General features: G+C 36.9%; 1 protein-coding gene across 1 annotated transcript; it reads left to right on the top strand.

Annotated features, from left to right (window-relative positions):
• The first annotated feature begins 2,668 nt into the window (after positions 1–2,668).
• Positions 2,669–17,242, top strand: cyp2a6.7 (cytochrome P450 family 2 subfamily A member 6 gene 7 [provisional]). The gene is made up of 9 exons (XM_002939378.5): positions 2,669–2,884; positions 3,908–4,070; positions 6,612–6,761; positions 7,853–8,013; positions 9,808–9,984; positions 10,129–10,270; positions 10,666–10,853; positions 15,861–16,002; positions 16,298–17,242. The coding sequence occupies exons 1-9, from the start codon at positions 2,705–2,707 to the stop codon at positions 16,477–16,479; spliced, it is 1,485 nt and encodes a 494-aa protein (XP_002939424.3). The 5' UTR covers positions 2,669–2,704; the 3' UTR covers positions 16,480–17,242.
• Positions 17,243–26,662: the final 9,420 nt, after the last annotated feature.

Genomic DNA, 26,662 nt, shown 5'->3' with positions numbered 1-26,662 from the left:
AGTATCACAATAGCCTTGGATATTCTGATTGATCAAGAACTCATCCAGGCCCCTCTTAAAGGCATTAACAGAATCTGCCATTACCACATCACTAGGAAGGGCATTCCATAACCTCACTGCCCTCACCGTGAAAAACCACCTACGCTGCTTCAAATGGAAGCTCCATTGATGCACCCATTGCTGTACCAGAACCCTGTAGATAAAATTGATTAAAAAAATCTAAAGTAGTTTAATTTAAGTCAATTTGAGCAATTCCATCAATAGGTGGTGCTGTCTGACCGGATTCGTGTACTGAAATTTTGCAGATTTCAAATCTGGCTGTGACTTTTTCCTCACTGGGCAAATTATTGTTGCGGGTAATTTTTGCGGTAGTCTCATGCAAAAATTCACCAATGGTGAAATTATTATTATTATTTATATAGTGCCATCAATTTACGCAGCGATTTACAGAATAATGAAATACAGAATTTTGCTGCGAATCCATACCTGCCGAAAAATTTCACTCATCACTTATTATTAAGTAATTGGGAGACATTTTTTGCAAGTTGTATAAAGTGTCCACTATCCAAGATGTAACTGGGAATTGATCCATCCATGCCCCACAGGATTTTGTAATAATTCATCAATGATACTTTTGAACTCCGGTGTAGTGTCATGTGATAAGAGTCTTTAAGTTGTTACATAACTTAACTTGCCCAAAAGTTCATTGACATAATACTGTTTATCCAGTAACACATTCCCCACCTTTGTCTGCTGGACAAATGATCAGTTCAGAGTCTGCTTGTAAAATTTTAATAGCAGCTCTCTACTTACGGTTTAGAAGATTTATTAATTTTAATATTCAACATCTGGGTGAGAGAGTCAAGGGTCAGTATTGAAAATGATACAAGAACACTTAGGCATCTTTCGCCTTTGTTATCCTCAGATGACAAAATGCCCTTTAAAAACATTAAAACTCTGACCTGATTTTCTTAGGGGCCCTAACCTGAGAGACTTATTGGTCTGCATAAACATTTTACACAATCACACCAAGACTAGCTCTTGGCTTCCCAAGCCTAAAAAATTGATGTTATATATATATATAATATAATATAGTATAATAGATAATAAATTTATTCTATGCAGCTCTCTCCTGCCTGGGGAAAGATTTGCCCATCCTCACGCTAGTAAAAGAATTAAAATCAATCAAAGACTTACTTGCATATCTGAATTTGTGGTTTATATTTTGGTTGTCCTTGTAGGTTAATGTATGTAGGCAAAACTATTACCACCCTGAGGGAACGTCTAGGTAACCACAGGACTGCCATCAAGAAGGCTATTGCCAAAAAGGATTCCACACAAGATTTAGACACACAAAAGAAGGCTCTGAAAAAAGGAAAAAAAAAACTTGGGAGCAACCTCTAGTGAGACACTTCCCTTACCTACCCTACGTTGCATGGCTATTGATTTTATTCCACACCCCAGGGGTTACAGGGATAAACTCTTACTTCAATGTGAAGCATGGTGGATCTGTACTTTACAGACTGTGGCTCTGAGAGAACTAAATGAAACATTACACTTGAACTGCTTTTTATAATCAGTTGCAGTATTCTTTGGTGTCATCTCCCTCACAGGTTTACTAGCTGAGTTATTGCACTAATCTTTGAACCCTATAGATGTGCTCCCCCTTATAAATATGAGAAGGTGATGTGGATCACATTGCAGGCACCCCCTTTTCCATATGCACAGTAGAAAAGTGGACCTTTCTGATGGCTTGAGCACTTGAGAGGGGATGTCTAGCTCTTGTGGGGCCTTCCATGATGATATGAACACTAAAGGAGACTCATGTTTTAAATATCACCTTTGGTAACAGCCCATAGGTAGATCCATAAATTCACATGACTGGGAGCAATTGAGAAAGTTTAGCCTTTATTCATTTTCAAAGTTAAAAAAAATCTGTTTGCCTTTTCAAAAAATGGAATTCAGTGCAGCTGGAGTATGCTGATCAGATGGCCCAATACTAGGGGAAGACAGGCAGAATGTATGTGTCTAGTGCCCCAAACTTTTCACCCTAGGAACATGCTTCTTCTACCTATACCTATTTCAGGCCCTGATCAGAGGTATTTTCCTTTACTATTTAAAATATAGCAGTTTAGTTTTTAGTGTTCCTATAATTTCTCTTCAAAGTTCAAACAGTAAGATTGAGAATACTGTATATATATGAGTTTGTTGCCAGGCATTAGTATATGCTTGATGTATGTTCATCAATATTTTTTGTTTACCGTGTTCATATATTGATTGCCATTTAATTAATTAGAGTCCCTATATACCCGTGATCTTATCATGAGTGTCTTGCATCTAGACACCGGCCAGAAAATAATAATGCTTTTTTTTAGTTAAAAAATTGGAATTATTAAAATTGGACCATATCTAATGCAGGTAAACAAGTTATTTGCATTCAGGTAGTTAAGTAAAAGGATTAGCTTGAAAAAAAATTGTTTATAAAGAAAACGTCAAATTTTGAATAGGGAAACCTAATACTAGTTTGTTGCTGATTATACTAATCCTATTTCAGCAGATGACTCAGCATTTTATAACCTTCCTTGAACTTCCAGCTCAGCAAGATACAAAACAAATAAATCTGAGATTAAATATTTATACACTTTTCATCTCTCTATATATACACCCATAGTTTTAGAGGGAATAGAAATAGTTTTTGAGCAAAATGGATATAACCGGACTTGGGACATTGGTTCTTATTCTGCTAATCTCCTGCATAGTGATCTATTCAACATGGAATTCAATGTACAGGAAGCGTAATCTTCCCCCAGGACCAACTCCGCTTCCTCTCATCGGTAACTTGCTGCAGATTAAAAGGGGGGAAATGGTGAAGTCTCTTACAGAGGTTAGTGTTATCTTTAAATGTAAGGCTCTAATAATAAAAAAAACTATTTAATCATTAACAATTGAATTTAACCTTTTATAAATTTTAATGTTTATGTCTTTTTTTTGGAGCTAAATAGCAAGAGTGAGTTGCAAATAGAAATCTAATTGTTTCCATCAAATCCTTGACTGCACTATTCCAAATCAGAATTATATTTATTCACAATTATTTGTTCTTAACTCATCTTATTTGTTATTAAAATGAATACATTTCAAAATCATTATTGACCAATTGGAATCTATCAATCTGTAATGACTTGAAACATCTCCCTCTAAAGGTATACACCTTTAGGCCATAGACAAAATAATTTAAACACCAAATCATACCATTCATATTTAGGTTGATTTACTGAGGAATATAGACTGTACTGATAGAATCCTTAAATCTGTTATCTTAGATTTCAGTATCTAATCCAGGAAAAAGTCTATCTTTCTGCCTTATAATTATTGAATTTCAACTAGTGTTTAACTATCCTAATGCATTGTTTTTTTGCCTGCCTGATGTTCTGCTAGATAAGTAGCAGTAAATCGTTTTGCCATTTCTGTGACTGGTGCTTGTACCTACTAAAATCTGTAAGAAGTCACTATTTACTTTAGAATCCCACATATAAAGTGTTGCTGTGTATGTATCTGTGTAGGTGTGTTGCTAAAATGAATATGAATCATAAATATATATAGTTACATAGTTAATTTTGGGTTAGAAAAAGATACAATTCCATTAAGTTCTACCCCTTTAAATAAACCCTCAGTGCACATATATACACATACTGTACGTATAAAGTCCTATCAATCCACTCACACATATAACAATACATATGTAGTATGTTATGATATTATAGGTCAGTGAGGGGGTTCCCTTACCATGTATAAGGGGTTTCATGACTTTTATAAAGGTCATGGAACTTCGAAGTGACATCATATTTTACTAATAGTACTCTAGAGTATTGAAACTGAACAAGTTGTTGGTGTGTTTTATATTCAACAGTTTGGAAAACAGTATGGTCCTGTTTATACTCTCTACTTGGGTCCAAGACCTGTGATTGTCTTAAATGGCTACCAGGCTGTGAAAGAGGCTCTCATTGATCAAGGAGAAGAATTTAGTGGAAGGGGAAAGCTGGTTGTAGCGGACTTAATCTTTGGAGGCTTTGGTAAGAACATTCATGTGTTACAATTACTTTCTTAGAAAAATACTACTAGGAATACCAGATTAGGTGAAAAATGTAATCCTGAACATATAGGTTCCACTATGATATGCTGAAGTGCATATTGTTTTTGCAGATGTGCAAGATTTTACTGACCACAATAAATAGTCCAGATATATTGGTGTCACCCCCAAAAAAAGTGCCTCCCACAAACAGCTCCATTAGATCACCCATATTATGACTGATACAAAATTGGACTTGACAAAATAATGCTTTTTATTAATCTTTACCAGAATATGTACTTTATTTTGTTTCTATAAAATGTAATTAGAAATAATTTTTATTGAACAATATCAGCATTTTGGCAATGCAGTTGCTGGGTGGATCTTAAACATTACACAAGTAAGAACCAACCCCACACAACAAGATGGAAAATAGGCAGTTAGTGCAGTCTAAACACCACTTATACTGCTTGAGTTCTTTTTCTTTGTCTTCTTTAAAATAGAGAAGGTAAGTTTTTGAATGGGGGGTGTTTTTAAGATTTTACGTGAGGATAGATTTACAAATGATTACACACAGCAGAGGTTAATATTTACTACCAATGTTTTTCTCAAGCTGTAACTGTACCTAAAAGCTGGCACATGAATACAATTTTATGATTAAATTATTTGACAGTAGTTGATGTTTATACTGGAATACTGGAATACATCCATTAACTCTAGAATTAACAATGTAAAATAACAAAAGCAAAATATTTTCAAGAAACATACTAAAATTTAAATAGATTGGTTATGTGCCTTTGCTTTAACAGAAGACATATTTATGGATATTTTCTAAAAATCAGTAATTTCTGCAAGGACACGAGACTTCCTAAAATAGATCACAACAGAATGAGTGCAGGTGGGACATCTTCCCATGGAGATATTTAAACAGTGTTAGAGAACAATCAAAAGATATAAAGGTTAGCTGACAACATTATAGTTCCATATAGTTATATAGTTACTTTGGGTTAAAAAAAGACAACATTCAAATTATATATTCAACAAAAATTAGTGACACTGCTGCAAATTCTGGGTGCAAAAGGACTTAGCCCGTTGGTACTGGCTCACAAAAATCCACCAAAAAAGTCCTGCACTCCAAACACTTTATAGATACAATAAATTAGATTAGGAAAGGGAATCTATAAATTATTTCCCACTGATAGGCCCTGAATCAAAATATGAACAAACAACAAATATTTCAGTGAGATAAAATAACATTTAATGGCTCAAAATTAAACAAACAATTTCAAATGAAACAAACCATACTATACCAAACAATGGAAAGGTGCATCCCAGTGTCTCATGGTACCCACTCTCCTAACGCGTTTCGCACCAATGGGTGCTTCATCGGAGGAGGTAATGTTTACTCCAAACACTTTATTGTTAAAAACACATAGAAAAAAAGGACAACGTTTCGGAGCGTCCCACTCCTTTATCAAGCCAAGTCTGACAACATTATAGTTACATATATTCACATGGTTAGTTTGGGTTAAAAAGACAACATTCCAATTATATATACACAAACATCCATATAACGGTATGAATCCTTTATTCAGAAAGATTCAAATGACTGGAAGACAATCTCCATCTATTTTAAGGAAATAATTTAGATATTGTATAATTATTACATTATAATAATTTGTATTTCTCTGTAATAATAATAATAATACCTTGTAATTGAGGGTAACTAAGCTGCATGAATCTATATTGGTGGCAAAACAATCCTATTGGGTCTAAGCATTCAAAACTAACTTGAGATCTTAAGATCACTGTTGCCTTGGATATTATGCTTGTTCAAAAATTCATCCAAGCCCCTCTTAATAACAGAATCTGCCACCACAACTTTACTCTGAGGAACCATTTTCACTGCTTTAAGTGAAAGTTCAGTTCAAGTCTAAGATAATGTTCTCCTTCCAGCTCATTAATAAACTTGTTAGATCCCAGGGCCCAAAACTGCGCTGCCTTAAAATTTCTTCCAACTTTATTATCTTTGTTGTCTACACTATTCTAGGTGCTATAGACTACTACTCACTGCTCTATCTATCTATCTATCTTTCTATCATCTATCTATCATCTATCTATCTATCTATCTATCATCTCCATATGATACTTTATAATAAACTTGGTGCTTTAATGTCCATGTAATAATCTCTTAACTAACACATTTACATATACCTGCCTAAGATCTTGGCCTGTTAGATATTTTAGCCAAGAGAGCAGCATATCTTTGAGCAAAAGGCAGAATGGGTTGAGGTAAACTACCATTCACTAAATGACATTTCTTTATTCTGTAAGAAAACTAAACATACCCATTATATGGATTCAGTCTAGATTTTTAATTACAGCATATGTCAACATAAATGCAAAATAATTTTTCCCTAAACTTGCATTTTTCATTCTCATGTTAACCCTGGTTCCCAGAGAGTTTTTGATTTTACATTATGAGACCAGAATCAGGTAATTATCTTATGAACTCACAGGCCCTTACTTTTGTTTCTCTTTACAGGTGTTGTCTTTAGCAATGGAGATCGCTGGAAACAGCTGAGACGTTTTTCTCTTATGACTCTTCGGGATTTTGGAATGGGGAAAAGGAGTATTGAGGAAAGAATTAAGGAGGAGGCACAATGTTTGCAAGTGGAACTTCACAAATATAAACGTATGCTGCATTAAATGCCATATTCTTTGTATGATATTACACTTACCTTTACTCTAATGGTGGCATTTTCACCTAGCTCTCCTACTTAATCACTATAAGAATTGCATTTAAATTGGTTGTTCATCATCCAAGCACTTTTTTCAGTTCAGTAGGTTTCAGATAGGACACCAAAAACAAAACTTTTATTAATTGCTTTAGCAAAAAACACTCAAATAACAAAAGAAATCCAGTAACAAAATTATGACATAAAAAATATAAATTTATTGATGTCCTCATATACAAATCAATACACTAAAGTATCTGCCTTACTTTTTTCAAACCCCCACAGTACTTAATCATAGGCAGTAGTATAAATCAGTGTTCCCATTACATAAAACCAATCAAAGTTCTCCAACTTCTCTGACTTAGGTAACAACATTATGTCAATACATATTCAGGGGTCCAAACCCTCAGGGATATGTGTAACCAATATATAGCACATATAAATTCATTCTAGCCTATTTTAACCGCTATCACAATATAAGTAAATTATAAATATACATATTACATATATTATACATATATGCATAAGGTGGATACACCTTCAGATCAGTATGTGTATTGATTTTTATATGAGAATTTTATATTTTTTTATGTACAAATTTTACACATAGCATTTCTTTTGTTATTTGAATGTTTAATATGCCCTTTGGATCTGGGGGCCATATCCCGTTAACATTGGCCTGATTTTCCCCCTTAATTTAAACTAATTTAGTTATTGGCGAAAAACTTTTTCCCCTGTCAGCATATATTTGAAAACAATTTCGGCACTTGCGAACATAAATTTCATTTATTGGTATCAGCAGAAAAATGTGCTCATTACTAATTACCAGCTATTGTACCAATTATGAAAGATGCCTTTGAAATTCAGGAATTATGCTCAGCACACAAGACTTTAGGTAATGCAAAATCTGTTCTTACAGTGGGTACAGTTCAAAATCCCCAAAGTACTGCCATCATTTTTTTCTGGCAATCATTTTTTGATTGCCAGAAAAATCTACACAGTTAGTTATATGTTTCTTGGCCTTTTAACTATAAATATTTTAATACAGAAACTCCAACGGACCCCCAAAATATCCTTGTTCAGGCTGTCTCCAATGTCATTTGCTCAGTGGTCTTTGGCAACCGGTTTGAGTATGAGAATTCAGAGTTTCTAAAGCTGCTCCGTTTGTTTAATGAGACATTCCAGATGATGAGTTCCACCTGGGGCCAGGTAATACTGTTTGCTATTTTACTCTTTAATGTGCCATTACTAAAGCAAGAATATTACTTTCAGTCATTGCTAGATAACACCCACAACACTCTAATTTAAACTTTTAAATTGCTTGAAAAATAAGTGCAGTTATACTTAATATACAGGTAATACTTTTCAGAGGTTATTTTAACAATATTTATTACCAGATTTTTAACTACATCCAAGATCCATCCATTTTTATAAACTAATTTTTAGGTTTAGGAACCTAAAAAAAAAAAAGTATATATTGCTCAAAAAGACCTTGATTATTTTGGTTTGTTATACATTTTAAGAGGATTTTGGATCAGTGAATCAATCCATTCTTATGTAAGATTTTTTATTTATTAGCTGCACTGCAAGAGTTAATAACAGTTCATATGGCTAGCAGTAGCTTAAAGAGATAATGACACCTGAAATTAAACTGTTTTTTAAATATATCAATATTGTCCGTGCAGGAGCTTTCTAATTTTGCCATTAAAGTATTTACCCAATGTTTTTTCATTCCCCCATTCCCCCCATGTTCCTCTATGAGGAGGCTGCCACATTTGTAAAGCAGTAGTCTATTAGCATTAGATACTTTAGGAGCTTCAAGTAACAATTATTTACAAAAGTAGCCCTATCAGTGAGGAATGCTCAACGTGACTTATAGTCAACATTTAATGTACATTCATATTTTGAAATGTAGTTTTTTTTCGTGTCAGTATCACTTTTACAGGCTCACCATATACACTGGCAGCAATGGTCTCATATATAAGTCTCAGGGCTGGAAGAAGGAGTAGGCAAAAGAGATACATGCCTATGGTGCAACAATGGAGGGGTGCTAGGCACATACTCCTATCTTACTACCCCTAGTCAGGGCCCTCCATGCACACTATCCATCTGTGGAATGTCAGTTCACCACCCCACCCCAGATTATCACTGTGTGTGGAATTCAAAAGAAAAGTAATATCAAATGCAGAAGAGGGAGTACAAAAAAAATAATAAGATCAAAATATACAGATATCTAAGATATATAAGATATCTTTGAGGATAATTTATTGAAATATATTCTCCATTCTCCAAATGGATGACATTTGTTCATGACTATAGACATTTGAGGCAATTTGACTAAATCACAACATGCCTGCAAATAAAAACCATAGGGCACATTGACTAAAAGAGAGCAAAGTTCAAAAATGTGGATATTTTGCCATATTTTTTACTCACAATACAACATCCTTTCCCAGAATCACATCATTATATAGCAGCTGCAAAATTTTGCTCCAAATGACAGATAGGGAAAGTTTGTGTTCATTAGTAAACATCATGCAAATGGGTGTAAGTTCTGTATACCTACCCTCCTAGAGTATGTGATTCAGTTGGAGCAACATGCAACTGAGGTTCCCTATGCAAGGCAGGTGTTAGGTACAGGGCTCATTTGCTCCCAAGCTAGTTACTCCTTGTAAACCTCATGGTCTAAAGTAGGACACAATCATATATCATATATCAACACTGGGCAAATTTGCAAATCAATCAAATTGTTGCATTCATTCTTTCATTCTTCTACCTGCATTTGGCTGAAAAAAACTATCACTGATTGGTTGCTATGGGTTACTGCCCAGGTGCAAATTTGCCCAGTGTTGATAAATTAGCTATGATATATACTCAGGAATATTTATGTAAATGGAAACAGTGTAGCAACAGTGGAACATGAATAAACCAGAGTATCAAAATGTGTCATATTTTTCCATCCATTCTTACTAACAGAAGCTGAGTATTAACTCTTCTTTCTAGCTTCAGCAAATCATCCCTTTTATTATGAACTACATTCCAGGACCTCATCAAAAAATAGACAAAGTTGTTGCAAGACAACTAGAATTTGTTTCAGAAAGAGTAAAGAAAAATCAGGAGACCATTGATTTCAATTCCCCAAGGGACTTCATTGACTGTTTTCTCATTAAAATGCAACAGGTAGGTATACATTTCCTGTGATACCCTATTTCCTGTAATTGTTATACTACTGTATGATGTACATTGTGTGAAACATGTTTTGCTAAGTGAAAAACTTTTACAATGTTGAGGATTTATTTACATTCTACTCTATATGGTTCTAAGGAAACCCAAAATCCAACATCTGAATTCAACTTAAAAAATTTGTTGATGACTGTCCTAAACTTGTTCGTGGCTGGGACTGAAACTGTCAGTTCAACTCTAAGAAATGGCATTCTCCTCCTTCTGAAGTACCCACATATACAAGGTGAGATTACCAGGCCATTGCAGGAAAATGTTACATATACTGCATATATGTACGGTTATAGCAGGAAAAGTTGCCCCTTGGTTTCTCACCTAAAAGTGGAAAGGTAAAGACCAGACCAGAAATTATTGTTTTAGTAAAGAAAACTGGTTCCTAATATGTTTTGGTTAGTAGCAAACCATGATCTCTGGTTGGTTTTACAGTGAATCCATAGTATTCAGGTTTTTCAATTCCTTGAGTCAGACTGTGCTTCCCAAAAATTGCACCCTTAGTGCTCAATTATCTGTGCTGCGCTCTGCTCCTTGTACCAACTTGTGCCTGTAAAGGATTCCTACTCCATACTAAGCAGTCTAGATTATGGGCATGCATAGCAACTACGGATATTTTTTTGCTTCTAGAAAAGTTGCACAAAGAAATTGATGTTGTCATTGGTCAAAATCGGAGTCCAAATATTGACGATAGGAGCAAAATGCCCTATATGGATGCTGTCATCCATGAGATCCAGAGGTTCACTGATATTCTTCCAATGAATCTTCCACATTCAGTCATAAAGGACACTGCATTCCAAGGATACACCATTCCAAAGGTAAGTTACAATTAACATTCTGAACAAAACAAAAATAATCCTGGTGTACTTTATAGCGTTTAAAGGAGTTAATATGGTTTCAGAGCACTTGAGTTACATCTGTTTACTCAGGTAAGAGAAGAATGCTGCCAGGCACTCATAGAAACCCATGGTAGATCCCTTATTATTATTATTATTTTCAATGAACACCTGGAAGGTTGTAGGTAAAGGTGTTAATCTCTTTGTTGTGTAGGGTGCCTTGATTCAATGCAGGAAAATAATTAGCATGGTACCTGCTCTCATTTTGAACCTATATCTGTTACGTCTCCAATGATGATGGTCAAAGTTTTTTATACATTTGCCACAAAGCGGTCAACTGTGGGCAACAAAATAATGGGTAGTGCCCTAGTGGGCAGTACCGCTTAAAATTTTAAAATTCTCAGGTAGCAAAACCCACACAGCAAAGTTTTTTCCAAACTGTGGGGGTAGCCCCCATAAATAGGGCAAATTAGGTTTTTGGGGGTAATGCCTTCTCATTGTTCTCAGTGAAAAATCCTGAAAAGAGGGGGCATGGCCAACCGCAGAGCAAGATGCCTACCTAATTCTTGCCTCCATGTGTGCTCCAACAAAAGTGAACCGATTCAAAGATTAAAGATGGGGAAACATAGCAAAATGAAAGATTTCCTAAAAGAGGACCTGAGGACTCACAAGTTAACCGAGTTTGCCACTCTCTATCCAATGTTCAGTGGAAGGGAAAACCCTAATCCTCCCCAGTAGACATACCTGGGTTCCTACAAGCATGTGGCTTAACTGGAATTGACCTCACAAAATGGGTTAAATTTACGATATTTTCGATGCCTACAACTACCCCTTTGGGGAGGAGGGAACCCTGCCAAGATGCACCTAAAAGAAAGAAGAATCAACAATCTCCAGAAAAAACAACAAAAATATCAGAGTCTGCAGATACAGGGTGAAAACTCCACTACCTATTTGTCCACCTGAGAGGAAAATCACCTTTACTTACTTCTCCACATTAGAATGTTTTTATTGTATTTGTGTAACTTGTTTCTGGAGTAATTGGGGAGCTCTTGCCAAGTAGGTAACCAACCCCTCCCTTACACTGACAGGGCACAACAGGTAGATACCTAGTTGTATCATTTAAATCCTAGCCCATAGGTTAGCAACCCGAAGTTAATATTAGTTGTTGGATTTAATATTAGCTAAACATGTTCTAGCTGTTAAATCCACTCCAATCTGAATGTTTCTCTGTTTCCAAGGTTTTAGCTACAGTATAAGCTGTTTTTTGTTCATTACTTATATATTTTGCATATTTTTTTTCAAACTGGCATGTGATACTTAAAGATCATTTTATTAAATGTTAATGGGTTAAACAACCCAGAAAAGAGAAGGCTATTGGTAGCTCTTATGTGTAAAAATAGTGAAGACATACTAATAACCCAGAAAAATCCCTTTAAAGGGGACTTCTGCCCCATGGGAAAATTAGGAGTGTATCCTAAATGGTATTATAGTAATAACCCAAAACAAAAAAGAATGGAGTAGCAATCGCTTTTCGTAAAAATATAGACTTCCAATTACTAGACACTCTGGTGGATCAAGAGGGGAGATACATATTTGTTAAAGGACTATTGTACCACACATTACGCACAATTAAAAGTATTTTTTCCAAATAAGAATCAAACCTGATACCTGTCCCAAATCTCCCATAAAATCAGGGACTCTGGAAAAGGCCAATAATTATAGGTGGAGATATTAATCTCCCACTAATCCCCCTGCTAGATACATCTAAAGGGCATTCAAATATCCTCTACCCTAAACTTAAAAAATCATGAAAACTTATCCAGTCACTTAGAATTATGGATACCTGGAGATTCATGAATCCTTCATTAAAGCAATTCACTTAATTAAAACTGCTGTTCTAGACTTTCTTTTATATTTTCCTGTCCCAACATAATTTACAATAGATGAAATCAGATTCCAAACAGGCCTAAGACATGCTGGCAATGGAGGCTCAATGACTGCCTTCTTGATGACCAAGAATGTATAAAAGACTTAACGCAAACAATAATACACAGATAGATGAGCCCTCTAATCTGGCTAAATGGCATGGGTTAAAATGTGTTGCTAGAGGCATACTTATAAAACATGGGTCCCGTATAAAGAAAACAAAAAGTGAAAAACTGAACAAATGAATAGAGCAAATTCATCAATTACAAAGCAAACATACCCAAACTCTAGCTAAAGGAGTTTCATCTGAACTAATCGAAAAGAGATGGAAATCAAAGTTGTTAATAAATATGCAGACTAAAAATGCCCTGACCAGATTAAGGCATACATTTTACAAATATGACAATAAAACAGGTAAACTTCTAGCAAATGCACTTGGGTAAAAATAACTTGACTCCTATATACATAAAGGGCTTGGGGAGCAACATGTTAACTTAGGCACTCTGTGCAAAAGAGTCTGCACTCTTTATTAGGCATTCTAATTATATTGGATTGAAAAACCCCAACATACTGTTCTTTGACTTCAGCTTATTCTTCCGCTTCTTCTTCTTAGCGCCCCCCATTTTCTAAACGCTACTCCTCCTACAGTTTTAGGGGTACAACACTCAAACTCTCCACAATTTTTTGCCCTATAGCGGAGCAGGTTGCTTGTGCTTTTCTAAGTGATCCCCCCCCGTCTTTTTGTGGCGTTGCTCCGAACCCCACAATTTTCCCATTGACTTTGACAGGGAAGATTTTCAAACTGCTGCCACACTTACAGCTTTGAAGCTACATAATAATGGGGTCACTCCGAATGAAACAGCAACATTTGTTGTTGGGAGGGGCCAACAACAGCCAATCAAATTTCATCCATTGACTTTTATGGGGAAATTGAAACTGCTGTCAATCTTACAGCTTCAAGGCTACACTCCCCAAATTTGAATCACATAGTCATGGGCTCAGCCTGAATGAAAATATGATAATTGTTTGGTGCCCAAAAGTGGATGGAGCTGTGAACAACCAATCAGATTTTACCTATTGACTTGGCAGAAATCCAACATGCTGCCATTCTCACAGTAATAACACCAGGGCCCCAAACTTTGCAGAGTTAGGCACCAGGTAACTGCGGTTCAAGGTTAGAAAAAAAGTGAACAAAACCTCCAACAGCCAATTAGATTTTACCTATTGACTTTTAATGGGGAAATTCAACCTGCTGCCATTCTCACAGAATTAACACCAGGGTCCCCAAACTTTTCACAGTTGGTCACTAGGGGATGGCAATTTTAGTTTTGAAAAAGTCGGCGGAGCCACCAACAGCCAATCAGATTTCACCTATTGAATTTTATTGGTTTGATGTCAGGGTTCCCAAACTTGAAAAGTCAGCAACTGTGTGGACTACGTACTCAAGGTTAGTAAAAGTGGGTGGGGCCGCCAAAAGCCAATCCCATTTCTTTCATTGTTTTCAGTGGGGACATTTTAACTGCTGTCATTCTCACATGTTTAATGTCAGGGTCCCCAAACTTTGCACAGTTTGTCACTCGGTGTTTAAATTTAAACTGCTGCCATTCTTTTAAAGGAACAGTAACACCAAAAAATGAAAGTGTATAAAAGTAATTACAATATAATGTACTGTTGCCCTGCATTGCTACTACTGGTGTGTTTGCCTCAGAAAGACAACTATAGTTTATATAAGTAAGCTGCTGTGTAGCCATGGGGGCAGACATTCAAAGGAGAAAAGACACAGGTTACTTAGCAGATAACAGATAAACCCCCATTATATGGGGCTTATCTACTAGTTATCTGCTATGTAACCTGTGCCTTTTCTCCTTTTTTCCAGCTTGAATGGCTGCCCCCATGGCTACACAGCAGCTTATTTATATAAACTATAGTAGTCTTTCTGAGGCAAACACACCAGTAGTAGCAATGCAGGGCAACAGTACATTATATTGTAATTACTTTTATACACTTTCATTTTTTGGTGTTACTGTTCCTTTAATATTAATACTAAGGTCCCCAAACTTTGCAGAGCTAGTCACCAGGTAACTGCGGTTCAACGTTAGAAAAAGTGGGTGGAGCCACCAACAGACAATCAGATTTTAACTATTGATTTTCAATGGGGAAATTCAACCTGCCATTCTCACAATATTAACACCAGGGTCACTAGGGGACTGCATTGTTTGAACTATTGAACTTTTTTGGTTTAAATTTGAAGTTTAGTTTTAAACTTTGCAAAGTTGATCACTGGGGGACTGCAGTTCAAAAATAGGAAAAGTGGGAGGGGCCACTAACAGCCAATCAGATTTCATCCATTGAATTTTATTGGTTTAAATTTAAAATGCTGCCATTGTCACACTATTTATGCCAGGGTGCCCACTGTTTGTCACTGAGTGACTTCGACTCAAGATTAGAAAAAGTGGGCACACCCACCAACCACCAATCACAATTTACCTATTGACTTTTATTGGTTTAAATTTAAACTGCTGCCGTTCTTTGACAATTAATCCTAGGGTCCCTAAACTTTGCAGAATTAGTTACTAGGTAACCGCAGTTCCAGGTTTAAAAAAGTGTCACTCGTTGACTTTCAGTGGGGAAATTTAAATTGCTGCCATTCAGACTGTGGTCCAATGTTAGAAAAAGTGGGCAGTTCATTATACCTTTTCTAAAGGGCATTGGCACATGGAGCCAATCCTCCACTTTCATCCGCCTGCATATAGCAGATCTGCTGGCATCCACTCCTCCATGTAGCCCTATTGACAGGCACACTGTTGGCTTTTGTGGAGCTACAATGGGTGGATATCAGCATGGAAATGCAAAGGTTTTGCATTTTTATGCCAACATCCGCTCAGTGTAGCTCCCCACAGGCTGTACCTGTCAATGGGTCTACACGAAGAATATGCAGGTGGAGAAAAGCAGATCTACTTTGCACAACCCTGCTCTAATGTTTTGCAGAAGCTCAACCACTGGCAAAGCATTTTTTAAAGTCAATGGTCTTTTATTTCTTGATGTTCTGCATTTTAATGACAGGATACTGATGTCTATCCAATGTTGTGTTCTGTACTGCGGGATCCAACACAATTTACAACACCTGAGAATTTCAACCCAGAACATTTTCTAGATGATTCTGGCTGCTTTAAGAAGAGTGATGCTTTTATGCCATTTTCCACAGGTAAATCCGTATTGTTTAAGTTCATTTTATTGCAAAACCAGATATGTAATGTTACCCCAAAATCGTATATAGACATAGTATCCAAGTCATTTTATCTTTCTCAAATATAACAGCTATAAATAAAATTTAAACCAATTTATTTATAGCTATTATATTTGAGAGAAAAATAAAGTACTGTACCTACTGTACAGTAAGGCGCAAATAATCCTTCTTCCTGTGAACATTATATAGCACTGATCCATCCTTTCATAGGGTATATAGTAAGCAGTAATGTGGACTTTCTTGTTTGAATTAGGTAAACGGATATGCTTGGGGGAAGGACTGGCTCGGATGGAGCTCTTTCTCTTTCTCACCACAATCCTGCAGAATTTCACGCTCACCTCAGAAACCCAAATCACAGAATCTGACATCACCCCCCGAATGGCTGGCTTTGCTAATGTACCTATATCTTATAAGGTGTCTTTTGTGCCACGTTAAAGGGACAAGTAAATGTAATGTGATATTAATCTTATTGTTGTGATCTTGCAGAAATAAGTTCTGAAAAAAGCATTCTTCTAAACTCATGTTAGAATCTAATCTCAAAGTTTTCTTTTTGAATCAAAACACGCACAGCTTTTAGTACTCCTAATAACTATGCTGCCTGGGAACTAAGAAAAATCAGGGGCATAACTAGATAGGAAGCAGACCCTGCTGTTGCAGGGTGCCCAAGAGTGCAGGGGCCCATTAAGGCCCTAATTAATGAGCAATTTAAATATATCTTGGTAAAATAGGTCAACTTACCAATGTTGCGGGGCAATAAATTGAATTTGCTATGAGGCCCAATAACATCTAGTTACGCCACTGAAAATGAGGCATTAAGGTCAGGATTGATTGTAGTATTCAATGTTATTATTAAATACATTTTTGCCTGCCAATAACTTAATTTCCTTAAATGAATGCTCTCTTCTTTTTGATTTTTTTTTTTTTTAATTAAAGCTTTTAACTTGATTGTTTCTTATTTTATATATATATATATATATATACTTCCACCAGAATTGGCAGTAAGAGCTAGGACATGCACACAAGCTTACCTGCAGTCCATCTCTGCCCTTAATGCCATATAAATAACAAGGAGAAAGAACATACAGTACAAATGTAAAAAGTAATAATATACTGAAAAGGTATCAACAGAGGTGTGTATACCCAACGTAGGTGTGAAGGAGAAACTAAAATAAACTGACCCAGCCAATGATGGACATCATTTATTGGTTTATTTAGTGGTTTATTGTGTGAAAACTTATGGGGGAGATTAAAGGACATGTAAACCCCACACACAAAAATTTAATCAGTGAACAGCCTCTTTGAAATCTTTCAATACCTGCCACTCTGGTTGTCCAGAGGTTAATAGTAAGGCTGCAACATCTCCTTAATCACTTAGATTTCCTTCTCCTCCTGTAACCCACTTGGCCCCCCTACCTCAGGAATTTGCTTTGGCTTTTGGCTTGTGGGCATGCTCAGTTATTGCACCTCCCCAATAAATTTTTAAGGGGTTTGTTCCCTTGTAGCCCTGAGTGCCATTTGCTTTTTGTTGCATTGTGTGTCTGTGTCCCAGACTCTCTTTTGTTCTTAAATATATACCCCCTCAATGGGATACCCCCACCCTTATGCATAGGGAAGTCCATATGTTGCCTATGGACATTGCTGATGTAAGGAACAAAGGACTATATAAATGTATGTGTCAGTCAATATATGTATGGCTAAGACAGGAGTGCATAAATGACCACAGCTATTAACTCCTTCAAACCCACTGTCACAACAATTTTCAGACCTTAATGTTTTACACCTGAAAACCTGTAGGCTAAATTCAATTACGGAGAAACAACTTTGTTTTCTATTTCAGTTCCAGTTTTTCTCATAGACTTCAATAGAGTTTCTATGTAATAAACAGTGAGATAAGTTTTTGCCATTAAGTTGCATCAGGTTCTATGGGAGATAAGCTTTTCTCATCAAATTGTACCTGGCACAAAATATCCAATTACTATTACTAGGTGTACTTGCTATATTACTCATAAAAGGGCCAAATCCATTAACAACGTTGGTATTACCTTTAGTCACAGACTTACTACTTTAGTGTAAAACATAAGAACTCAAATTCTTGTGACTGTATAGAAATGTGGGGTTACATGTATGTCTAGGTTTAACAAGTATTGAGTAGTAAGCAACTTTTTAGTTGTTTTAGAATGATATCAAATGGAGAATGTAGGTGGTTTTGGTCTGTAATCAGAATCAGCTATTATTACTGCAATTAGAAGGATCAAAGTAAATATTTGATTAGTTATTATGGCCATCATGGTGCAAATAAATGGATTTCCTCCAGATGCATTAACATTTAGCTTTAGTAGTTGCTTTTGACCAGAGCAGCTACTACTGACTGCCTATAAATGCACCCAGTGAGCCAAATTTACTAACGTCTGCATTTAGTTTTTATGAATTGTATTTTTAGTGCTAAAAATCGTGGATTATACTAATTACTCTAATCTACAAAAAAACCTTAATTTATTAAGAGCAGTTCTTATGCAAAATGTAGCAATCTTTATTTAATATAGCAAACAAGGGAAAGTTGTGCTCACCACTAAATTTTAAACCACTAGGTGGAAGATGCAATGAGGGTGTGACCACAAAATTCATACAGACAACAAGAGGTCCTCTGCACTCACCCTTTATCTACAATCTTTTTTTGGTTTCTTGGGTCAGTGGCTCTCTTTGAAAGCTGGAAAGCTTAGAAGAAGGCAAACATTTAAAAAAGTATACAAAATAAAAAATGAAGACCAATTGAAAAGCTGCTAAGAAAAGGGTCATGCTATAGCATACTAAATGCTAACCTAAAGGTGAACCACACCGTTAAGGATGTAAAATCATGTAGGATAAGTGCACGTTCTGCAGTTTGGTAAAGTGGATCTTGAATTTGTCAGAATATGTATTTTCCAAAGCCATGGATGTAACTGCTACTTATTTTGCACCAACTAAAGGATCAGCCTTGAAAATTTGTATGCAGCATTTTAATTTTGGCATCTGTAAACATACTTCACAAAGAACTCATAGGCTTGAAGCATGTTGTGTTCAAGCTTTTTGAGCAGTTCATACCCATGCATACAATTATTTGGCGAAAATACATTGCTTTTTATGCAAGGATGACAATCACCTTGAAACAGTTGTGCATCGCTAAACATGCCACATGGAAATGCATATTGGGCATCAAACTGCTCAGAAGACCTCTAAGTTTGAGTAGATTTTTAGAAATGTCATAAATACCTCTAAGAATCTAAAAAAGGTTTACACTATGGTCATTTCAGAAAGGCCTATTGTATACATTTTTAAAGTTTAGTACAGTATATACAGTATATATATATATATATATAAGCACAAAGACAATAAAGGCTTAATCAGTTGCAGTCGGTGAGATTTTATTTCCAACGTTTCAGTCCTTACCTAGGACTTTCGTCATTCCCTGACGAAAGTCCTAGGTAAGGACTGAAACGTTGGAAATAAAATCTCACCGACTGCAACTGATTAAGCCTTTATTGTCTTTGTGCTTAGATGATTAAACCCTGTGAGTGCCGACATCCTTTTTTTTGGTTTGAAATTTTTTTGCTCTGGCACCGAGGTTTTGTGTAAATTATTTGGTGTGCTCCCCACTCTGGACTCTATATATATATATATATATATATATATATATATATACACAGCTCTTTTTCTCTCTATGTATACAGGGCAATCATCAGTAATCATGGAGCCCCATGCTAATAAATTAGGCCTTCCTTGGGGGCACCAACTATAAGCCCACCCTTTGAGGTGGGCCCTGCCAGTAAGTAGGACCCAAATGAAAATAAATGACCCACTTGCATGTGGTTATGCCTCTGATCAACCCAGTCATGCTCCATTATGGTAAACCCCATCAAGTTTTCACAAGCCCTACCCCATTGTTCAGGGAATCACATTTTCACATCTCTTGGCCCTCTACTTGACTCCCTGATGACAGCCCTCAGCAGAAAAATTCTGGTATCTTCAACCCAATAAATATTCCTAAAAAATATATGAAGATTTGTTAAAATTGTTACGTTTTATTATGTGAAGTTCAGCATGCAACTATTTCACATCCAATGTTTCAAAAAGCCCATATATATACACCATTCGATAGGGGTTAATCCCTGGGTGCCTGTGTAATACAGCACTTTGCTAATGTACAAGATGACAGCACTCACAGGACTTACACGATTTGAAGAGCAAAGGATCAGAAGCGACACATGTAAACAAAAACTTCTTTCAAGGTTTTTATTAATCCAACGTTTCAATTCCTTACTGGAACTTTCATCAGGGAATATCTATATGTATATAGAGAGAGAGAACAGAGTGGAGCACACCCATCACCAAAATAACAGCCCTGGGTGCAGGTCAAAAAATAGATTTATAGAGAAAGAGTACCACACACTCAGGGACTTGTTGCAAAGGGAAAAAAGTTTATTGAAAAAATTCCAGCTTTTTTCCCTTTGCACTGAGCATGTGGTACTCTTTCTCTCTCTCTCTCTCTAAGCCTTGCTGTGTACCTGACACATACCTGGCACATACAAATAAGTAACATGCTATTTCTTTCTATTGGTTTCCTTTACAGATTTGTTTGTTACCCTCACTTGGTTAACTCTACAGGCAAAATATTGCAGTTTCACCCTCATGCATAAATAAGTTGGTATATGTAGGGCCCACATTACTGCCCATACTGGTGCCTTGCATTTGCAAAAGTATCTTTCTTGAAAGTGAAAATACATTTTGCACAAGACAGATTCCAAAAATTGAATAAAAAGGATAATTTTGCATCATTTAAATGTGCTGCCTTTAGAAATTTGCCTACTCTCAATGCTCTATTTGCATGCAATACATTTATATAAACTATTAACATCCGCCATACATAAAAACATATCAGCTATTTCCACATTCCTAATTTTGTTCCGAATCTCAGCAGTGTCATGTAGGTAATTGAGGATACATCTGACAATTGGTAGTAGGAAAGAATCAATGTATATGGCCAGTGGTTGAAATATTGTTTATACCACTAACAACTGAACTACTGGGTGAATTCATTGGATTCTTGTGAGTTTTAGGCAATAAATAAAAATTGGTACTATGGTATATTCACATATTAACACTTTCTTCAAGTGATTCACAATCTATCACATCTTCCAATACTGATTATTCTAGGTAATCCTCGAGCTGCTTCTATCTTTTCTCTGTCCGAAGCTGTGAAACAATTAAGTAATATAAAGCACTATAAACAGCTTACTGGTAATCTAGCTGTAAAGATCAAAAAGCATATTGACTGTTCCCTAGAATAGTTTATATAAATACATATCATTTAAAATGTCCATGTACCAATGGCCCATGTGGGACAGGCCAGCAGACAAATACGAACAAAATTAAATCAACACAGGAGCAAAATAGAAAATGTTTTCAAAGGGGGTACTAATGTCAGTAGGCACTTTTCTGACTGCGGGAATAGGGCCAGATTCAAATACATAAGGGTAGCAGTTCCAGGTGATACTCACCCAGAGGTTTCTGCTAGAGGGCATCTGGACTGCTAAAAGTTAGCATTACAAGGTGACCTTGAAACCTGCTGAATTCATCTCCGTGGTGGTGTATGTGTGTTCTGCTTTGTTGATTAATATGGTTGCAAACATCATTGTTCTGTGTGAGTACCTTCTCTGTATGTTAAATAAGCCTGTGTTCATGGTTAAGAGAGATGAGAGATGCAATACATAATCCCTGCTCCCTTCCTCCACACTACATTGCAAGGGCCCACATAGGAGAGTCACACTATAAATGTGCTTACCCCCAATTTGGCTCAAACCTTGTTTTGGGCCAAGAAAGGGTTACATATGTATATACAAGGCAGCCATATACTTAATTCTCTAAAGCTTTGTAAACCGGTAGGTCTTTCCAGCAGATTCAAGGAGATTCCATCTTAATATCTCACAGCTTTTCCAGTGAGAGCTTTGGAGCTGAGGAATTATCACCCTGAAGTGGTTGTGCTAGCAGATACATTAGATAGGTTCAGGAATGAGTTGGATGGCTTTTTGTAGTATTTAGAATATACAGTGTTAGCATAAAGTTCATCCAGGCACTGGTTCAATTGCCATATTGGGGTAATAGGTAATTATTTACTTTTTACGTTGTAAGATTCTAATGTTTTGTTTTAGAAGTGGAATTGTACAACAATTTAGACAGATTTTGAAAACTTAGGTTGTCCTGAATGAATATATAGCTTTGCTAGGTGAAATAAATACCCAGCAGAACTCAATGTGAAAAGTGTGAAAAAGGAGTCAATCAGCCATTTTTTTGCAGTTTGCACACTGAGTTCTGCTCTTTACAAATTGCTTAATTTTGGAGCACATAGACCTGTAGCTAACCCCTTAAATAGGGCTCTTTCTGCATGAGGCAGTACTCTATCCAAGGGGGGTGGTGGAAGATGCATTTGAATCCATGCACATTATTCAGACTTACAAGTTACTAATCATAGGGCTGCAACGGTGCCCTATGGCAGGTGGCAAAGACAGGGCTCTTCTGCACCTCCTAAGGCAAACTGAGGAGCAGAGGGCAGCATTCCCCGAGGTGCAAATGGTTGTTAAAGGGTGTGCGCTTGCACCCCTTGTACTCTGGCACTTGTGTCCCAGAGAACAGTAAATACCCCTTAAGAGATACCCCTTGAAATGCACTTAAAGTAAAAATTCACTTAAAGCTGGCAGTAAGTGCAAGTGAAGTGCAAGATTCTGCTGGCGGTGGAGGTGTTAGCAAAGATTCTGAAATTAAATATTCCAACATATCACATTGAACTTTATCAAGAGTGGCAGTTTTGCAAGACTTTGGAATTTACTTTTTTTAGTTAGGCAAAGAAAAATAAACCAATTCTTGGCTGCGAGAGCTGGTGATTTTCCTATAACAGCATGGAGGAGAAGAGGGTGAAAGGTTTTTTTAAGGACAGTGGGAAAAAAAGAATAATTTATTCATGGTGGAAGAGCAGGACTGATATAATATTATAGATTGATGAAATTAGCAGGGTAAGTGGCATATATAACACAGAAAGCAGTACACTACCAAAATATGATTACATTCAATGTAGATAATGTTTTTATTACCTTCAAAATCATATTCAAACAGGTATTACTTCAACAATATTCACAATCATCTGGCCAGGTAGCGCCAATGTACGTAATTTGTGTAACTTCCATTAAAATATAGCTAACTTACATAGAAACTTCTGTATCAAGCAGGAAAACACAGAGCGGTTTGACAGGGGTAGGTAGGTGTGCAGGGTTTAGGTTTAGCAAACTCCACTGACCCCCAACGAACTGACTGACTCATTAGTACATTAATTAATGGAGCTATTTATATAAATTACCTACACAGCATAACATCAACTGTTTGATGCAAGTTACACATGTAACTACCCAGCTGGGCCCCCTCTCTGGTCAAAATTTGACCAGGTCTGGGACTAAAGTTCCCCCTGCAGCTACTTATCAGTTAAAGACTCACAATGTCCCTATAGTTCCTGGGCCCCCAGAATTTGCAGGGTCTCTTTCCTCTATAGTTGCAACCCTGCTTTTCAGTAATATGATTTGTAAGTTTGCATTATAGTAGCTGTGGTTGATAAAATCAAAACTTTTGTCATAGCAAAAACTACCTGTTAGTTGATGGTTTGTGTAGCATATACATGGGGCGTGGACAAAAATATGAGGCACAAGGAAAGGCACTTGTGTTTATGGGGGCCCAGACAAGTAACATGTGGGATCCCAAGATTTCTGATGGCAGTAGGGTTGCCAACTTTCTGTGGCAGTAGATCTGGGCTAAAGAACCCTCAATGACACTCTGGCACCATTTTTTTGCTCACTGTTCATGTTTTGGTGCCAGTGTGCCTTTAAATCCTGTTTTTGTGACTTCCTTGCCAATGCTGGATTCTGATTATTCATGGCTGCCAAAAGGCCAGATGAGCTGGGAGTGCCACTGTGGCCGCTCAAACATTCATAATAACGACACAACAACATTTGTGTGGATAAATTAGCGGCCACAGCTTTTATTAAACATATATATATGAAAAAACCACATAACAAAATATGCCAACTGCCGGGGGGAGGCACGAATTGAACCCCGCTGTACCAGGAGTCTCCTGCAGCTGGCCCCAGCCGTAAGCTGCTGACCAGCCGCTTAACTCACCAAATATATCTCCAGACTACGCTGTCAGATGTTGCCATCCGCCAAATAAAAGCTGTGACAATAAAGAACCTATGCATGCGATAAACATAAACAGACATATCAATAATAACAAATTAACACTTGAAGAAGGGTGGGTGGGTGGGGAACTTTTCTAAGTTGAAGAGCTTTCTTCCCTGACAGGAATCACTTTTCTCTGACATGAGTTACTGGAGGAGGGATGGTGATAGGTGCAGGGGTTGCCTAGTAACCTGACACGCTCCCAGCTCACTGGCCGGCAGCCATGGCCCACCACCCCCCACTTGGGTGGTCGCTGGGCAGGACTTTTCCTGCTCAGCTTGTGGCTGATTTTCTTTTAATCTTTAATTTTTTTTTCATTCTTGCCACCTGCCCTAACCAGAGCGAGGCTAAGCCAGCTGGGCCCACTAGGCAACATAAAAGGCCATCTTGCCCCTTCCCCTGTGCACGTGAATGAGCGTGTGCACAAGACGTGAGGACATGGGGGAGATGAAAGAAGAAAGTGGAAGAAATGCACACAAGTGCTGGTTGGGGGGATTATGGCACAGACTAGGGGTAGCCGCCCACCCACCTTTGTGCCCTAGATATGTGTCTACTTTTAGTTCCAGCCCTGGCCCTGACCATTGATGTGACTTTCCCTGATGAAATCACAGTTAAAGGATGTCTGTGAAGATCAGTGCTAGCAGCATTCTTCTCTCATAAAACACTCTCACTGTTAGTTTTGTACCCTTCAAAACTGGTCAAAGTCAGTGAAATAATTCAGATCAAAGATTAAACACTCATGCAGAAGATTCAAAAGGTGCCATGAAAATAACTTGGAAGGTTAGTTAAGAGAAGTAGAATATTCTCTAAGATTACAATGGACACAAGTTTACCTCTGAGCCCCATTGGACCTTGTACAGGACTATAGTTATAAGGTTGGTGAGAAGAAATTAAAGGGCTTGTCCACTTTTAATTTTTTTAAGTAAGACACGGACATTGATATTGTGAGACAATTTGCAATTGGTTTTCATTTTTTATTTCTTGTGGTTTTTCAGATATTTAGCTTTTTGTTGCTAGGGTCTTGCATCCAGGCAGTGGTTTAAATGAAGGACTGGGATATGAATACGAGAGGGGCTGAATTAAAAGACAAGGAATAAAAAGTAACAATTATAATGAAATTGTTTGCTCACAGAGCAATAGGTTTTTTGGCTGGAAGGGCCAGTGACCCCTATTTGAAAGCTGGGAAAATGTAGACGAGGAAGGAAAATAAGAAAACTATTAAAATATTAATAATGAAGCCCAAAGTGGTCAAGTTGCTAGGAATAGTATATGCTATAACATACTAAAGGTTAACGTAAAAGTGTTTCACCCCTTTATTCATGCAAGCGAAAAGCATGGGTTAGAATTAAAGGAATACAAGAGGGTGCCTCTTAGTGCTCATTCGAAGAGCACTTGCATCCAGGGGTGTGTTGCTCCTTGCAGGGACACCGTACAAAGACCAGCATCAGCAGGAGCACCCCATCCCTTAGACTGGCGGTAAGGACAGGGTCCTGATATGCTCTTGCCACTCCGTTTATCGCACATCTGAATGACATGCAAGGTATGGGGCGGGTGGGTGAGGGAGGGGATACACCTACATGTCTTCACCTGACTGACCCTTATGAATCAGCTGTTTGCACACTTTTTTCACACCTTGCACACTACGTGGAGAATTGTGAATGTGCCCTTATATTTCATTTACATCAGTGACTGCTTCACAGGAGCTTACAATCTAAAGTCCCTAACACTTTTACTTACAAACCAAATTCATTGAACAATGGGCATATTTTTCTTGGGTTTTTTTCTTTTCATTTTTTCTGAAGCATTTCCTTACATAAATTTCACAAATCTATACATAGATTTCACAAATCCACCAAGGACAAATCACAGACTTATATGCTACATGGGTGTAAGTAAAACATTTCTCTTAAATGAAATGAGCTGGAACTCAAGAATGTGGGTGACTCCACTGGCTTACTGTAGGTCAAAACAAATATATAAAAGATATCCCTCCCTTTCTGAGGCTATCTGTCACTGCTTTGGGTAAAACAGGGGTTTTTAACCTTTTATTAACAAAACAGCACACACTTGCTAAAGTCATTCCTCAGGCATCACCCATTGATACATGCCTATATAAATTACGTTTAGCATTAAATCTTAGTGTCAAAGTTTTATAAACGGTTACATACCCCCAACAAAACAATTGAAATTAAGCGTTTTATATTAGAAATAGTAAACACTTCCTTACAGGATATAATATATCTGTTTTTAACTTCACTTTAACATGAGCTTTTGCCAACAGACAACTAACATTGGCTGCATCTTCAGGGTAAAGGTACCATAAAAATAGATCAACAATTTTTTGGCCTACAGCCACTGATTTCTG

The sequence above is a fragment of the Xenopus tropicalis genome, chromosome 8 (genome assembly GCF_000004195.4).
Source record: "Xenopus tropicalis strain Nigerian chromosome 8, UCB_Xtro_10.0, whole genome shotgun sequence".
NCBI classification, from domain to species: Eukaryota; Metazoa; Chordata; class Amphibia; order Anura; family Pipidae; genus Xenopus; species Xenopus tropicalis.
This window is presented reverse-complemented; position numbering and strand designations above follow the sequence as displayed.